This window comes from Crocodylus siamensis, chromosome 10, assembly GCF_052110815.1.
Source record: "Crocodylus siamensis isolate JL-2025a chromosome 10, ASM5211081v1, whole genome shotgun sequence".
Classification (NCBI taxonomy): Eukaryota; Metazoa; Chordata; order Crocodylia; family Crocodylidae; genus Crocodylus; species Crocodylus siamensis.
In genome coordinates, this window is record NC_143404.1 from 1,968,932 (window position 1) to 1,986,228 (window position 17,297).

General features: G+C 49.4%; 1 protein-coding gene and 1 pseudogene across 3 annotated transcripts in view; both read right to left on the reverse strand.

The window, feature by feature from the left end:
- Positions 1-463: 463 nt before the first annotated feature.
- LOC149856089 (uncharacterized) lies at positions 464-1,487 on the reverse strand (annotated as a pseudogene).
- Positions 1,488-2,661: 1,174 nt separating this feature from the next.
- The window catches only part of ITK (IL2 inducible T cell kinase), a 42,632-nt gene continuing 27,996 nt past the window's right edge, over positions 2,662-17,297 (reverse strand). The window contains exons 9-17 of one of the 3 annotated variants that reach the window (XM_090064474.1): positions 15,988-16,067; positions 14,638-14,774; positions 12,153-12,215; positions 11,417-11,588; positions 10,521-10,737; positions 8,616-8,680; positions 8,405-8,523; positions 4,935-5,092; positions 2,662-4,325 (exon numbers count right to left, since the gene is read on the reverse strand). In XM_090064474.1, coding sequence (XP_089920600.1) covers positions 4,254-4,325; positions 4,935-5,092; positions 8,405-8,523; positions 8,616-8,680; positions 10,521-10,737; positions 11,417-11,588; positions 12,153-12,215; positions 14,638-14,774; positions 15,988-16,067 — 1,083 coding nt within the window. In that variant the 3' untranslated portion in view covers positions 2,662-4,253. Of the gene's footprint in view, positions 4,326-4,934; positions 5,093-8,404; positions 8,524-8,615; positions 8,681-10,520; positions 10,738-11,416; positions 11,589-12,140; positions 12,216-14,637; positions 14,775-15,987; positions 16,068-17,297 lie in introns of all 3 variants that reach the window. The other 2 variants (XM_090064473.1, XM_090064475.1) reach the window with 2 other exon arrangements.

The following is a 17,297-nucleotide window of genomic DNA, read 5'->3' on the forward strand; positions in this document are numbered from 1 at the left end:
CCAGGGCCCCCCTGTCTGCCACACAACCCCACTGGCCAGATCCAGGATCCAGCCTTCCTGGTTGAACAAGGGGGCTCCCCGAATCAACTGTTCAGTGGAGCCATCTTGTTGAACTCCATCTATATTCATCTCTTGGGGTCCCTCTGGGAACCAGATACATGCAGTTACCCCCTTACACACAACCCTGGCTGTTTCCTGCCCTGTGAAGGACCGGAGTAGGAGTCGATTGGTTTCAAACTGCTTCAGGTCCCGTTTTCTTCCGGATACATTTAGTGCAGCTCTGGCATGCAGGAGTGCACTGCTTTGCCCTTGGGTTCCCACTGTAATGGGGACTCTGGATCTCCCTCCTGGATCCCAACTGAGGGTCCCCAACTTTTTCCAAGAGCCTGGGCTTTGTTCACAGGTCCTGCCATGGCTGTCATGTCAGTGCTCGCCAGGGACCAGTGCTGAGGCCGCAATTTTTTTAGATTGGGCAGGCGCTGCTCCTGCTGCGCTCAGCTCTGCCATCCTGATAAGCAGCTTGGCCAGAGGCTTCCCTTTCCACTTGTCTTTGGGTTCCCCGTGCTGCATTAAACGTTTCCACACTGCTGCCTGAATCCCATTGCCCCCCTCTCTTCCCCTTGTTACTCTTGAGTTAACCCAGTGCGGGCTGGGGGCATTGGTTTGGACTCCCACCCCTCCTGTCAGATTTGGGGTATGCGCTCTCATTAGTAAGTAACCACGTACCTCGGTGTGTCATTGGGCTTTTGTTTGAACTGGGTGGCTGCAATCGCCCCCCCTTGTCATCCAACTAATTGCTCTGTGTCCTGAACCCGGGCTAGGACTTCCCCCACAGCATAATTCTGGGCTTCTCAGGGTGGCCCCATGAGCCCAGTTATAGACTGGTGCACGCCCTCCTGCACCTCCTTCCAAAACCCCGGGCGGTAATCTATATCTCTTATATCATGTGTCCGGTTGCCTGCCTTGTTGAAGGGCAGCACTGACCCTGATAGCAGCCCCAGCAGGACTCACCAAATTACATAGTCCCTCAAAGGCTCCCCAGGGGTCTGATGACTTGCCCCAAATTGTCCCTTAAATGTTTTCCTCCCTAGATTAATTCCCAAATCCATTACACTCCAGGGAATAGTGTGTACCCCAAAGCCACTCTCAGGGCTCATTGCTGCCTGAGCCTCCGGGGTGGCACAAGCCCTTCATAGGCAGTGCCGTTCACGGGTACTCAGGGTTTCACACTCTGCTACGTTCAGGGATTTCTGCAACTACTGTCCCAAATTCCTAATGTTAGCAGGTCCCAGGGTCTTACCCAGGGCGGTTCGATCAGGTCCACTAAGGGGAACCGTCACTTGTGTGGTCTCCCTAGGGTTGCCCTGTGTGTCCCGAGTAACTGAGGTCTGCATGATTGAGCTCACCTCAGGTACTGGGGTGCTCTCTTTTTCAGACTTAGGGTCTTTAGAGGAGGGATCTGCTGTGTCCTCTGGGTCTTCCCACATCTCCCCACCCCAAATCTCTCCCAAATTGAAGGGGATGTCTGGATCCAGGCTTGGTCTCCCTGGATGACAGCTGCTACTTGCAGGCTGCGCTCCTGGAGCTCCTTTTTCAAGCAGCTAATGGTATTTAGACAGGGGCCATGGTTTGCCTTGGTTCCCTTCTCCGCTTGGTCTTTAGCCATTGTCTTCACCAATTTTTGCAAGGCTTCTCGGCTTGCTTTTTCTTGGTCCAGTAATTCCAGCTGTCAGGCATTGTCTGGGTCTATCTTTCTCAATTGCTCATTCTCATTTTTCATATTCTGGAACAACCCCTTTAGAGTCTGATTACTGGTTTCCAATTGGACACATTTATCTTTGAGAATTTGGATTTGCTCCTCCTTTTCCTCAACTTCAGAGACGCGCTGAGCTTTTTCCTCAACTGCTGTTTTTGCAGCATGCCACAGTAGCCAGACCAAGGCACCGTGTTGGCGTTGAGCCGGGGGTGTCTCAAAGAGACAGAACTTTTCAAATTGGTCCTCCATGTCCCCTGTGGAGAAGCCTGGGGGGCACACATCCACCCTCTGTGGGCTGGCTCCACCCTGCAGAATCTCCTTATGCAGGGGGAAATCTCCTCCCTCCGTACCACCTAGCCTCTTGGTCTTCCACTTTAGGGGCCTTTATCCTAAACAGGGACATTTTCCTCAACATACTTGAAGCCTTAGCCCCAAACAACAAAACAGAACAAACAACCAAGTCCGAGCCTTCCTGCTCCCCCGGGTTATTTCCAGACAATGACAACAAAATTAAACAATTCCCAAGAGTCCGTTTCCTTGAGCCCTCGTGCTCCCAGGTCTTCACAGGAACTCCCCCACCAATTCCCCCTCCCTCCCGGACGTGGCCCTCCCGTGTCCCGCAGGTCGGACGTGGGCTCTGTCTGTTTCTAAATCCCGAGTCCTGCCCTGCCCTGTCCTGCAGATTGGGCGTATAACCAAAGCCCACCCCCTTGGGTGGCTATAACCCAATGCCCACTCCTCTGCAATCGTGGGCTGTATCAGGAGACACTGTCTCCACAATTACCAATCCCCAATCACCACAATCTGTCAATAATCCCAGAATTTTGCCTGCGTTCTCCATAGGATAATGTTGGCTACAAAGCACCAACTCACAGGATCATCATACAATTCTAGTTTATTGGACGGATGCAAAAGTCAGAGCATAAATCTTGGTGCTGATCCCCTCAAACACACACACACACACACACACACACACACACACACACTCATGTGCCCGCGCACGCACACACACACACACACACACTCACAGTAGCTAGCTCTGAACACTAAGCACTGCTGTCAAGACCGTTGATGGCCAGCTGAGGCTTCTTTCAGTGCGATGTTGCTGCAGAAGGGGGTCGCCGGCTGGTCCTTCTGGCTGGACAGGCAGGGAGCTGGTCAGGTCAAACAGGGCACCATTGGGGGTCATTCTTCGCTGCCTTTTATCCCTCTCTGGCAGACTTTGGTGACTCCCCAATTCTTGGGCTTACCCAATCCCGGGGTCGTTGACCTCGAGGGGCGTCCCTCTTGGTAGCTGCTGGATGGCAGCTGTCAGCCGCAGGGGTCACGTCCACAGGTATGCGCAGTCTCAGGAGTCCGTTGATGAATTTTGATTGATTCACCAGTATAATGAATAGAGCTCTGGAAGTGGTTGATCAGGGGGTATTTCAGCCCCAAGGGTCTGTTTCCAGTGTTGATTAGTTCAAAAGGGGGCTTCGATACCTTTAACAATGAAGTTTCTGGGATTTCCTGGCTCTGTATCAATTCTTTCTTCTCCTTGGTCTCTGTTGTTTAGGTGTTAATTGCCACACATTAACATGCTTATCCAGACTAGCTACTGTGTTACACAATCAACCACGATTCATTCAGGGACCTGCTCCATACAGAGATTCCTGCTCTTGCTAACATTGTTACATGGTACAACTTACTTTTAAACTTAAAGCACATTTGTAAAAGCATCTACAAGCTTTATTTTCACTACAAGTACACTTTATATAAAAATAATAATAATATAATAAAAGAAAAAGAGAGAGGAAGGAAGAAAAGGCAGAAAAGAGAAAACATCCCCAAAAAGGGCAAATACTAAAAGAGGGGCTTTTGCCATATGGAGGAGTTCACATTAGAGGGGGTGGGGGGAGACAAAAGGGTTTCTTGCTACACTTCAGAGGAAATTATGCTAAGAGAAGGCAAAACAGTCTTAATAGTTACACCTAGCCAGGACTCCTGTCCCTTCATCTAGATCTCATTTCAGATCATCCATTTCTCCCTTTCGAGAAGATGAAGCTCCAAGACTGTCTGTGACTTATGGTGAATATGGAAGAACTTGAATGCTTCTCAGTGCAGGAAGACTTGACAGGGCTAGTGGAAGGTTTCCTTTCATTAGAGAGTTTCCAGGGTTGTAGCCAGATACCTTATGTCTGAGAACATGCACCCGTAGTTGTTGTCTTTGTGAAAAACTGAGCAGATAAGCTGTCTCTATAGGATCTCTGCTATTTAGCTGGGCCTGTTTGTGAGATCCATAAGCATATGCTCCCCAACCCAAGCAATTGCATTTGTCTTCGCAACCCCGAGCTCTTGAAGATGGCTGGCTTGGCTAGAAGTACAGATGCCTGCCTCCCCTGTCTGTCATCAGTGCTTCTGGTGGGAGGGCTTGTGCTAATGCTTTATGAAGGGAAAACTTTGTAGTCTGCACTCTCAGGTTTCTTGGTCAGCCCCATTCAATGGGCCAGTGCCCTGATCACAGGTCGAGTTCAGAGATTTCATTCAGCTGGTAGAGCAGGGTGGAGAAGCGGGGCCGGTCTTCTTTCTTCTGCAATGGGAAAAAAAGAAACTGTATTAAACTCTGTCTTGCAAAGCACGGCAGGGATAAGACCAAAATCCTCATGACTGGCCAGCTAGCAAAAATGTTAAGGGAGGGCTCATGAAAACGAAATCAGCTCTCATAGTGGAAAAAAGAAAGCAAAAGTGGGAGCAAAGCTGTTGTAGGAAGCCAGTGCTAGCATCTCTTTATTGCTGAACACAGGTTTGACCCCAAAACGGCCAACTTTCTCAGAAACCACTGGCTGTGACATCCTCTCTCTGCACTGGGATTCAGCTCCTTTGGGATGCAGCTTTGCTGGGAGAAAGGGCAAGTGCCTAATGCAAAATAGTCAAAGCAAGTAAAAATCCCAGGAAAGATGAGGCCATTGGGAGACTCCTTACGGGTTTGCAAGTCATATTAAAGGCTACAGGAAAGACTTAAGTCATAACTCAACCCCCTGACCCATGTGACAATTGCAGACCGCCTGGTTCCTTGGGTGCTACCCGGTAAGAGTGAACTTAGGTTAGCAGCACAGCTCTCTTCCTGGGGAAGATGAAGGAAAAAGGGAGAATATTGGCTGGCTGGTACAAACTAAGGTATGCTCACTGCAGCACTCACCATCTTCCAGCAGCAATTCATCAGTTCATAAATGGCCTTGGAAGCCAGCTTGGGCTTGTATAGCCGGAACCCAGCATTGATTTCCTCCACCACCTCCCCATTGCTCCGGTTCTCGTAAGGGATTTTGCCTTCGCTGAAGACCTCCCACATGAGCACTCCTAAAACCAAGGGGAAGCAGGAGGAGCAATTAACAGCAGCCATGAATTCCCTCATAGCAAGTGTCTAGCATCCTCTCCCCAACCCCCAGATCCTCTGTGTTTTCTTTGCACTCCTCACTCCCTCTAAAGACATAAGACTTGATGTGGTCCGGGCTGGTTAGCCACCCTATTATTAGTCTCTGCTATGGGAACTGTCTACCAGCAGCTTGTGTTGAACTGTAGTGAAGTCATGAGAAACAGCAATGGACTTTTGAAGGGATCACTGTACATATTTTGCCTCTTCATAAGCACCACACTAATTTACTTGGATTCCTGTCCAGAGTATTAAAGATCACTGGACCAGCAGATGCATCAGTCAACATTGGTAATGAGAAGCTAGAAAAAGTAACACACTTCGAATACTTGGAGCAGCCAGGTTGCTCCAAGTATTCAAAGTTTCACAACATCAGAAAAAGAAGTGAAAACAAGAATAGCCATTGGACAACTAGTAAAGCTGAAGAAAATCTGGAGTAGTAGAAACATCACAATGACAATGAAAGTCTACCTAATACGTGTTGTTGTCATTTCAACAATTCTCTATGGCTATGAGACCTGGACCTCATGAAGGTACTGGAAAAGTGAATTGAGACCTTTGAAACACGGTCCTTCAAAAGACTTCTACGCATGCCCTACAATGCACACAGAACAAACGAATCTGCGTAAGATGATATCAGACACAAAGTCAGCAAATTTGACCCCTTACTTGAAATCATAAGAAGAAAGATTCAGTGGTTTGGACATGTAGCAAGAAGGCCCAGCACCTTTGCCAACAGTATCCCGCAGGGTGCTGTGCATGGACGAAGAAGAGGAAGATCTAGGACAAGTTGAACCACCAACATCAAAGAGTGGATGGGATTAAAACAGATCGATTGTGCAAATATTGCAAAAGACTGGGAAGAAGGGAGAAACGTTATTGCTATATTAAAGGTGCACCATATATTCAGTGTGGCTTTGGGACTGACTGAACAGCAGAAATGATCCCTGGCAATGCACTGTCTTGTCATACCTGGAGAAAGACACAAGAATAAGCAAGCCCAGGGCTGCAGCGGCCCAGAAGAGAGAAAAGCATTGACATCTGACTACTGCATCTGCAGCAGTTGGCTACCAGATGGGAGAGCAAACATAATGAAAAATGTGGTTTGATTCTTGGTAGTTTTGATAGGTTTAGTTACCTGATATGGTTATTTTGGCAATACAAGTGTGAGTTTCATTTTATCCTGCCAAGAAAATTATTCAAGCGAGGGATGGCGATAGGCCCTGAAACAAATGCATGTCATTACACATTAAATTCTGCTAAACAAAGTTTAGTTCCCAGCTTCCAGTTCTTACATAGGCCGAAGGTCATTGGTATTTAAACCATTCTAAAGCATCTGGGATGCTGGTCCTGGCCTGTAACATTGGCTTTATTGCAGAATAAACTAAGTCTTTGAACTCCCCTGATGTGCAGATTCCTAGGGCTGGGAAGCCAGTTCCCACAACCAGTTTTTTCTCAGCCTGGTCACAGCAGGATGATTTCAATCCGAGCAGAGCAGACAAATGGGCCACAGCATAGCAGAGCAGAAAGACTCCCTGAGTCATGATGCCATGACAGTGCAGAAGTAATCCTCCTATGCAAACCCCACTGTAGGCAGGGATAATAAGTCAGACGGATGCACAACGCTGTCGTCTGCAGATTTCACAGAGGAGAGCTGAGCAATGCAAACAAGCCCCATAAAACATCTCGTTCTGTCCTGAAACAAGACTAAGTCAACACTACTCGACTGCGCTGTACAAGACGGTGCAGATAATGAAAGGTGATGTACAATTTTGAAGAGCAAATACAGCCATGAAACAGATAATATTATGTAGAAAATGATGTCATACTAATTTCTCAGCTGTGAAGTAGAAATCATAGACTCATGGAAAATGAGGGTTGAACCCCTGCTCAAAGCAGGACCAGCTCCAACTACATCATCCCAGCCAAGGCTTTGTCTACCCAGGTCTTAAACACCTCCAAGAATGGAGACTCTACCACCTCTCTGGGTAACCTGTTCCAGTGCTTCTCCAGCCTCCTAGTGAGAAAGTTTTTCCTAATATCCAACCTCAACTTCCCTTGCTGCAGCTTGAGCCCATTGCTCCTTGTCCTGTCATCTCCCCCACTGAGAACAGTCTAGCTCCATCCTCTTTGCAACCCTCCTGCAGGGAGTCGAAGGATGCTATTAGATCCCACTCAGTCTTCTCTTCTGCAGACTAAATATAGCTACACTCTTCCTTCAGAGCCCATTTCTTTGCAAGTTGCCGCTAGACTATGGCCAGGATGCTGTAGGGCACTGTGGCCAATTCCATGATCAATTGTTCTTCTTTTCTGTGTACTTGCTGAGTGCTAACAGGACGCTCACAGCACTGGCTGGAGAATCTCAGCCTTGGCTTTTCAGAGGAGTCTAAGAAATACAGGTACCGACTGCCTTTGGAGTTGCAATACATCCCTAATCAAGGTGCCTAAGCTAACAGGCTTCAAAGTACCTATCAGGACATTTTAAACTGATATGACAAAATAGTATCAGGCCCAGCACTTGGTGCTGTAAGCCAGCCCACTGAGGGCCGCCACGCACAGCACATTGCATTGATTCATTCAGCTGTGCTGCAACAACCCGGCTGGCTGGGTGTCCACCAAACACTTTCATAGGCAAGAGCAACAGGCCAGGGGATGAGCTCTGTTATGTCTGGGGCCATTGCTGTTGTTTCACTGGTGTGGGGAACTACAGCTGCTTTCCAGTGTGTGAGGGTGCAGATGGGAGAAGAAGGAGCAAATATGGGTCATGCAGCATTACGGAAAACCCGGTGACAGATGAACGTGAAAGGAGAAATGACATTTTCGAGGAACCCCAAATCAGTGGAGTCAGCAATGGGGCAGTGAGCTCTGAATGGCAATATCAGGGCTGCCTCAGCTTCTTGCCTTCCTCCCCTCAGGTACCTTGGTCAGGCACTGCTGCCCTGTTCTTGGATGCTGCTCCCACTGCTGTCTGTGCCTCCCGAGATAAAGACGTGGCCGCAAAGCTGCATGAGGCCTTGCTACAGCAATCAGAGGTGCTGTGTCCACAGCATCTCACCACGCCAGGGGAGTTTGCTGGTAGTTTCCCATGGCTGTGAGGATTAAGTTGCCTCTCTGTGAGCTCTTCTTCAAGCAAAAACCCATGAAACCCCATGAGCAATATGCCACGGGACTGAGCCTGGGAGGGTTTTATCTGAGCCGAAGCATCCTGCATTTCCCACATCCTGATAGGAGGGTCTTACCAAACGACCACACATCAGACTTGGTGCTGTAGTTGGAGTAGGAGAAGACTTCTGGGGCAGACCACTTGACGGGGAATTTGGTGCCGGTGGAGCTGGTGTACTGGTCATCGAGGACATACCTGGAGAAGGCAAACAAGGAAACATGCTCAGTGCCGCAAGCCATTTGGGGCTCCTATGCCACGCGACATGTATGTCCCCCGAGCAGCCTCACCTTGACATCCCAAAATCCGACACTTTGACCACTTGGGATTCTCCTACCAAGCAATTTCGAGCTGCCTGCGAGGGAGGGAGAGAAGAAGGAAGACAATTAACAGTGATGGCCTGGGCCTGCTCACACATTGCCCGCTCTTCTTGTAGGCCAGTCTTGTCCCACATATGGCCTGTGGGCTGCTGTGTGGCCCGCCAAGCCATTTTATCTGGCCCGAGGTGCCATTTATCCCCTCTGGGCCAGGCTCCTCCTGCCTCCCGCCCAGTCCGGCTCCGGCAACCGCGCGCCCCGCGGCACCCCCAGCTCCGCGCGGGAGCTTACGGCTGTCACTTCAGCCCCCTCCTCCCAAACTGCATTTCCCCCGTTGGTACTGCCCCCTCTCAGCAGCGGAGATGGGGCAGAGGGGCAAGCAGGCGTGGGGCTGGAAACAAGGCAGCATCGAGGGGCAGGGGGCTGTTGGGGAGATGCCCCGAATCGGAGGGAAGGAGGCAGTGGTGCTGGGGAAAGAACAGCAGCCAGGGCCGGGAACAGGCAGAGGAAGGGCTAGGATTAAGTGAAAGGCGAGATCCTCTCCCTGCCTGCGGGGAAGGGGGAGGTGGGAGCAGCAGGAGAGGACACACGGCCCACGGGGAATGGAAGAGGTGGAGGGGGCAGTGACTAAAGGGACACCCCCGCCTGCCTGCTCGGCTCCCTCCCTGCTCCCCTCTCGGCCCCTGGGGACCGGGTACTTAGGCGGGGGCTGGGGAAGGGAAGAGGGAAGTGTCCTTGGTGAGGAGGAGGAGACAGGCCGTTGGTTCGAATTTGGAGCCGGCATCTCCTCTAATCGGGAGATAAACTGAGCGCGCCGGACCGACATTACGGGCCGCAGGAACGGGGACACGAGGCGAGGGCCTCTCCCTGCCTCTGGGTGAAGCACTGAGGAACGAGGGCTCCCCGGGCCCCGTCCAGCCTGCGGCCCTGCGGCTGGGCTGGTGGGAGCCGAAACCAGTGACATCATGGTCCCTTCCTGCAACTTCCTGGGTGTCAAAGGTCACATGACATCACTTCCTGATGCGATGCCACTTCCCGTGAGGCCTTGGAATATGGCTTGCTGGCCCGCTGGGCGATAAAAAGTGCGTGATCCGGCCCCACATTCAAAAAGGTTGGACACCCCGGCCCGAGGCAGATGATATTCGGTGAGGGGTGCCCAGCTGAGCCACGTGGAGTGCCAGCACGGTGAGAGGGGGCCAGAATATGGAAACCCTCCCCTTCCCCATTGCTTTGATTTCCCCGTGTTTGTCTTCTTGTGGAGCACGTCCATGGGGGAAGCGTGACCTGTAAGCTGCTCATTCCTTGCCTTTTCCCATCCATGAAGGATGCAGAGTGCACCCACAGACCAAGAATAATCCAGTCCTCTGAAATCAGCAGCAATCAGGGTCATTCTGCCACCGTTTTTTTTTAAGGTCCAGGTAGACAAAGCCTTGGCTGGGAGGATGTGGTTGGGGCTGGTCCTGCTTGGAGCAGGGGTTGGACTAGATGTGACTCCTGAGGTCCCTTCCAAGCTGAATTTTCTGTGATGAAAATCTTCATCAAAAAGTCCCTGCTGGAACAGGCAACAGCAGCACGCAACTCTGTGGAAACTAAGTGATTTTAGGCAGCAGGAAGCTGCATTTGGCTGTGGGCACCATGGCGCAGTGTAAGGGATGATCGCAGAAGTGTGAGTGTGCACAGCCAGCATAGGCTGGAGGGCATCTCTGGCATCTTCACGGATCTGAGGCATGAATGGCCTCACAGTCATCGCCGCCAGCCGTGATGGGAGGGTGTTGTCCGGCAGCAGCTGCTCTTTCATTAGATGTGTGGGAAAAGGGAAAGCCCAAGGACTGAGTAAGCCCTGGCTGGCCCAGAGAACAAGAGGCTTTGTAGACATACCAGGTCCCTGTGAATGACACGGTTCTCCTCCAGATAAGCCATCCCTTCACACACGTCTTGGCACATGCCCAGGAGAGTCTCCTTGGAGAAGCTGCCTCGCTGGGTCCGGAGGTAATCGGACAGACTGCCGTGCTCCATGAACTCGAACACCAGGCACATGGGGGCCTGCTCCATGCACACCCCGAACAGCTGCACCAGCTTGGGATGAGACAGTTTCCTGCAGGAGAGGTGGGGGCAGAGGAGCGGAGACCAACATTATCCTTTGCTGTCCTTGGAGAAAGTGTCACGCAAACATGGCCTGGACAATACACAATTGCAGCCTTTGTTGGCACCACTGCCTCCCTCCTCTGCTGGCCTTTGGCATCTCTTGCTGGGAATGAGAGCCAAGCAGGAAAGCACAACAGAGGAAGTTTATGGGCTGGGGCCAACCTCATGCTAGTTTGCTGCAACTGATGCAGCAGCGACGGCTTCAATGGAGCTATTTTTGAGTCATGCTGCTGTACCAGGCCCTGGATCACAGTATCTCCAAGATTTGGTATGTTAAAAAGGGCAGCACAAAGGTCTTGCAGGGTTTGTCTATGCCACTATCCAGGAAGGAGCCAAACCCAGTGAAAGGCCTTGCTAAAAGCTTTTTCCCCCTTTGAAATATTATAGAAAAGCAAGGAGCTGGAAGAGCATTTGAGGTACTGGAATTCATATTAGCATTTGAATTCCCATCTCCAGGAACTGCTTGAGCTAACAACTTCATATTTTTCTAACCAGCAAGCCAACATGTGAAGCACGGTTTATTTAACAACTGCCATAAAGATTTCCTGCCCATCAAGGTGAACCCTGGGCACTTTTATTTTTTTTCTAAACCAGAGTGGGAACACGCCAGAATATACCAGCCTACATACATTGTGACCTGTGCCTCCTCGATGAAGTCCTCTTCGGACATTGCTCCTTCACGAATGGTTTTGATGGCTACTTTAGTCTTCTCAATCCAGTAGCCAAGATGGACCACCCCAAACTGGCCACTGCCGATCTCCTGGATGAATGTGAGCTCATAAGGATTTATGACCCATTTTCCTGTGGATAGGCAGACGAGAAAGAGAAGTAAAGAACTGTACCTAGGCAGGCCTTGCGGCTGAGATCAGAGCTTGGATTTAGATCCAGCACTGAGTTACGTCTCTATCTCCAACCTTTTGTGTGATCTTGGACAAGTCGACTAAACTGAAGTAAGTTGTTGCTTATACAAGCGTATGTCTCTCTGCATTAATTAGAGTGTAATTAGAGTGTAAAATCTGCAGGGCAGTGACTGTGTCTTACTCAGACCCTGGTACGGTAGACCTCTGACCTTGGCTGGAACCTTTAGGGGTTACAATAGCCATGGCCATTAACATCACTATCATCTGCTATATAGGAAACAGTAAACAGCAGTAGAAAGTCTACATGCAGCCATAGACTCTCAGCAACATCAGCACCATGGGTCCCTTGGGAACCCAAAAGGCTTCATGTAGTATTCACTTTAAAACTCAGTATTGACTTGTTTTTGTCTGGAGATACAGGCCCACAGAGCGAAGCTCCTTACTGTGGGATGAACATGGTAACTCAGGAGTCAGAGAATGAATAAGCATGTACCATAGCTCAAACCTGCAGTGATAGGGGCCTTTTCTCTCCAGGAACAAACTGGATACCTCAGGCGAGTGACAAGACCTGGATTGTGGGGAAAAGAGGGGTCAAAGTTATAGCCAGTGATGAAAAAGTGGCAGTGGCAGACTGCTGTCGCAGCACCTATTTTTTGGAGCCAGGGAAATAAGCCAATGAAAGTAGGTGTCCAGTGGCCCGTGGGAGAGCTATCATTGCAATATGATTGGAGTGGATGTCTGGCGGCAGCCTGGGCTTCATGGGTAGGAGCGTTTCCAGCAGATCAAGGGCAGTGATTCTTCCCCTCTATTCAGCATTGGGGAGGACACATCTGGAGTCCTGTGTCCAGCTGTGGGCCCCCCACTACAGAAAGGATGTGGACACATTGGAGAGATTCCAGTGGAGGGCAGTGAAAATAGTTTGGGGACTGAGGGGCATGACTTGTGAGGAGAGACTGAGGAAGCTTATTTAGTCTAAAAAGGAGACCGAGGGGGGATTGAATAGCAGCCTTCAGCTCCCTGCAGGGGGGTTGCAAAGAGGTTGAAGCTGGGCTGTTCTCAGTGGTAGATGACAGAACAAGGAGCAATGGGCTCAAGTTGCAGCAAGGGAAGTTGAGGTTGAATATTAGGAAAAACTGTCTCACTAGGAGGGTGGTGAAACACTAGAACAGGTTACCCTGAGAGGTGGTGGAGTCTCCATCCTTGGAGGGTTGTAAGACCTGAGCAGACAAAGCCTTGTCTGGGATGATGTAGTTGGGGCTGGTCCTGCTTTGAGCAGCGGGTTGGACTAGATGTGACCTTCTGAGGTCCCTTCCACCCTTATCTTTTATGATTGTATGATTAGTTATTGTATCTTTGGCAACATCGGTTGAATCCTTGAACATGCATATGATCTACTATGGCAAAACTTGGAAGGTTTGGGATTTTATCTGTTACTGAGGACACAGGGAAATTATCTAATTAACAAGAGCATCCATGAAAACAAGAGCCTCAAGAAGTATCCAGTGGACTTCACGGTAGTTAGGTGAGACAGGAGTTTTTGTAAGACATTAGTAGGAAACGAGGTACCTATGATGAGTGATCAGGCAGAAAGCAGGCAGAGTGACCCTGCTGGACTTCATTCCTAACCCCGGGAATCCTGATCCTACTTGTGGCCTCACTTGAGACACTCAGTGCAAAGGACCACGAGGCAGCATTGGTGCATTGCCCTGATAACTAAGCCCATGTGGTTACATCCTGCTCGGGCCCAGGGCGGTGACTTCCTGTCGGCTCAGAGGAAGTTGATACCAAATGACGTCAGCTGTTAACCTCATTTCTGCTCAGTCACCACACAGGAGCACCAAAAATGATAAGTCCTCCTTATCTAATGTTTAATACCTGCTGCAAAAGCATGTCACAGCACATCCTGAAAGAGCAGCTCTCACACACAGATGGTGCTGTAATCTTGATAAATCATCGTTTGTCAAATGAGGGCACTGGGGGGAGGGGATGAGACAAACTTCTAGAGGGGACTTTAGAGAGAGAAAAAATGGAAAGGGGAAATGGGAAAGGGAGAAAAAGAAAAACAGCTCTACATTGTCATGGAGGCTGTGTGAGAGGGGATAGTGTGGTGGTAGCAACATATAGTGCTGGGTTTTTTTAATGATTATTACCGGGGTGCAAATTATGAGGGAGCTCAGCCCCACACCCTGAGATGAGAGCCCCCCTGTAAGCTTTGAAAATAATGACTTGGGGGGGGGGTGGTCTCCAATTGGATTGCTTCTTCCAATGAACCAGTTTAATTTTTTTCCAGCCCCTCCCCCCCCGCAAGAGTCAAAGTTTAATTTGAACCTTAATTATTACCCGTGATGTGAATGAAGTGCAGCAGTAAAACAAATGAGGAAAGGTGGTATGTCCCCCCCCATCCCCAGAAAGTGGTAGAGCCACCGGTGCAAGGTAAAGGGGCAGATATAGGTAATGCGGTCACAAGCTGGCGGAGGGTAGGTTTAGATTAGATATTAGGAGGCGCTACTTCACAGTCAGGGCGGCTAGGGCCTGGAACCGGCTTCCAGGGGAAGTGGTGCAGGCTCCTAGCCTGGGGATTTTTAAAAGGAAGTTAGATGAGCACCTTGCCGGGGTCATCTGACCCCGGTGCTCTTTCCTGCCAAGGCAGGGGGTCGGACTAGATGATCTACCTAGGTCCCTTCCGACTCTAGCTACTATGAAACTATGAAATGCGGGGTGCCATTAAGAAATCTCCAGTAGATGACACAAGACCTTGGACACCAGCATCGAGAGTTCGCGGTGGGGGTTGCTCTGCAGTTACGACTTTACTATCACCAAAGGGTGCCATGAGATCTGTGGCTTCCAGCTAAACAGCCAGGAGAGCGGGGGAAAAAAGGCATCCCCACTTCATGGGGTTTTTTTAAGGGCAAGTGTTCTTGAAAGCCTTCCCCGCTTCCAGACAAAGTCCAGAAGACAGCCCACATCCTGGCCTGGCCTCCTCCACTCACCTCCCGCATTGTGCTGATGGTAGTTGATGAGTTCAGGGATAGAGTCGAACACGTGCTCTATTGCCAAGAAATACCGCTTGGGGAGATCACTTGTCTCTTTGATGTGATAATGCTTTATCACGGGGCTGTTTTCATTGCTGAAAAGGAAGAGTCTTTCGTTAGGAAAAATAGACTCTAGCAAAAACCCAGGAATCAGTGGAAGGGAAGAGGAGAGGGCAGCCTCAGGTTGCTTGGGGATTTTCCTAACTGGTCCCTCACTGGGTTTCTGCAATGTTTGATGGCACATGGAAGTGAAAAACCTCCATGGAATAGCATGGGTCAATTTGAGTTTTCCCTCTGCCAGGCACAGGACATGCCATGTGTTGTTTAAACATCAGCATCAAAATCTAGCAGCTTGGAAGAGAAGATTTGCTATTGTTAAGTGTTATGGCCTGTTACTCCTCTGAGCAGGGAGGTCTGCAGTTTGAGAGCAGGAGGAAGAGGCCAGATTTAAAAAGTGAAATAGAAAGGAAATTGGGAGTTCACAAATGACAAGGCATGGAGGAACATTGCCTATGGATCCAGCTCCCAGGCAAGGCTAATTTTTAGACTCCCCAGTATGGCAGGAACATGGGGGTGACCTGCAGTCACTTCATAGCCAAAGCCCTGTGGCTGGTCCTTCCCACCCTCTCATTTCTGAGGTAGCATCATCTCTAGAGAGGACAAGGTGCCCATGAACCCTCACCGAGAATGGGCAGCAAACACCACTGGGTATCACTGTCTTTTCCTTCTGAAATTGTGCTGCCTGGTTATCGAAACCTTTTCACTGGTTTCTAGTCGTGTCTTCTCTCTGATCCGTTCACAAGCCTTCAGTCTGAAAAGGCTTACAAATATGAGCAATTTTCTTCATACATGTAGTTTTATCAAGGGCAGAGGGACAATTACATTCATAAGTGCTTGCTAGGTCATGTGCCTATTGGGTTTTATCTACTGTGGGCACATCTACACATGCATTAATACATTAATGTGCATGAAAGTTAATGCACATTAAATCTAGTCCAAACGCAATAATGTGCATGAAGGTTAATGCACATTAAATCTAGCCCAAATGCATTCATGTGTGTGAAAGTTAATGCGCATTAAATCTAGTACCTCCATGTATCTTGCTTTGCTTTGCACAGGGCAGTTTCCATACCACTTTCAGCCATCAATAGCAATGCAGGTGTTACACAATCCTTTGTTTTCACAAGCATTGCCATTCACCTTCCCTCCTCCCTTTACAACAGGTAGCAACAACAGAGGCTGAAACCTCCCATGAGTTACTTGGTGCAGTCAGTCAAGCGATGCAGACACCACCAAGCTCAGTCTTACCTTAATGCTTTGGTGAAAATGGAGACTGTGTACATGCCAGGCTGCCTTGAATCTACCACCATGAAGGCACCTTCCTTACCCTGGAACAGGAGCAAAGGGGAGGTTACAAAGGTGATGGGAGGTGAAACAGGCTGGCAGCATGGCTCTGGTGCCCTGAGCTTTGTCATGGGGACACAACGGTGTAGGAAGAGAATGCGCAAGCACCCAATTAGTTGTGACTACTGGATACCACTGACACCTCTTTAAACATATGCTCCAGAATATCCTTTTGGCTGTCAGTCTGCTGCCATTTCCAAATACACCCCGGGCGGACTGGTGGAATAGAATGGGTCCTCTGGCCTCTTACCTAATTTTGTTCTACTGGTTTCCTTTAGGGTTTTTTTTCTTATTCATCTGAGTGCTCAAACACATGTGAAATATGTGAAATTACTCTGAAGTGATCAGGGATAATATAAAGCAAACCCTGCTCCATTTTATTTCGGTATTGATCTCTGTTCCTTCATTGATACTAAGGTGATTCCCTCTAGTTGCAGCTTGCCTTGCTTTGTCTCCAGAAGGAGCCCAAATGGGGTGGTGGTTTTGTTCCCTATTTTGCCTGCGGCAATGAGATTTTTCATTTCTATTTATTCTCTCTTGATTTTAACAACATAAAAATATTTAACTCCTTCACCTTCACCTGCTCTCCACCTCCGGATCAGGGCCCTGGGTAATAAACAGTCCAGCAAGGGGGCTGTATCTTTACTACGTACATCTCTGGTCCTGACTGTGGATGCCTATGGATGCTACTGAAGTATATATGCAAAGTGAGAGTCCTTTTGGTCAAGGCCGCGCTGAGACACAGAGCACAGCCTTGGGTTACTTTGAACGTCGTTCCTGCCTCTCCTTGCATTATGTGACAGGAAACGCTGGCCAGGGATCGCCCGCAGACCTAGCCACATCTGCTGAAGATGCTGGTGGGGTCAAATAGGTTCGGTAGCCACAATGGCAGAATCAGCACAATCACAGAGTAGGGACCGAGAGGAGAAACCACCTCACTCAGAAGTCTGTGGACGCATCCCGTAGGAGTTTAGAGGAAATTTTGTTCCTTTTTAAGAGGTGGCTTTACTTCCATAGACATGCCCCTGTTCTAAGAAGCAGCACCTCAGCCAGACCCACTCGCTTTGCTACTGTTAAAGCTGGTGAGAAAAAAGGGCTTGGTTTCTTTGGATAATGCCGGCGAAAGAGGATTGTGGGGTTTTTTTTCCTACTTCCTTGAAATTTGCAGAGGAAAATCCTAACGGCTGAAGCTGCTAAACCCAGACAAGGGGTTG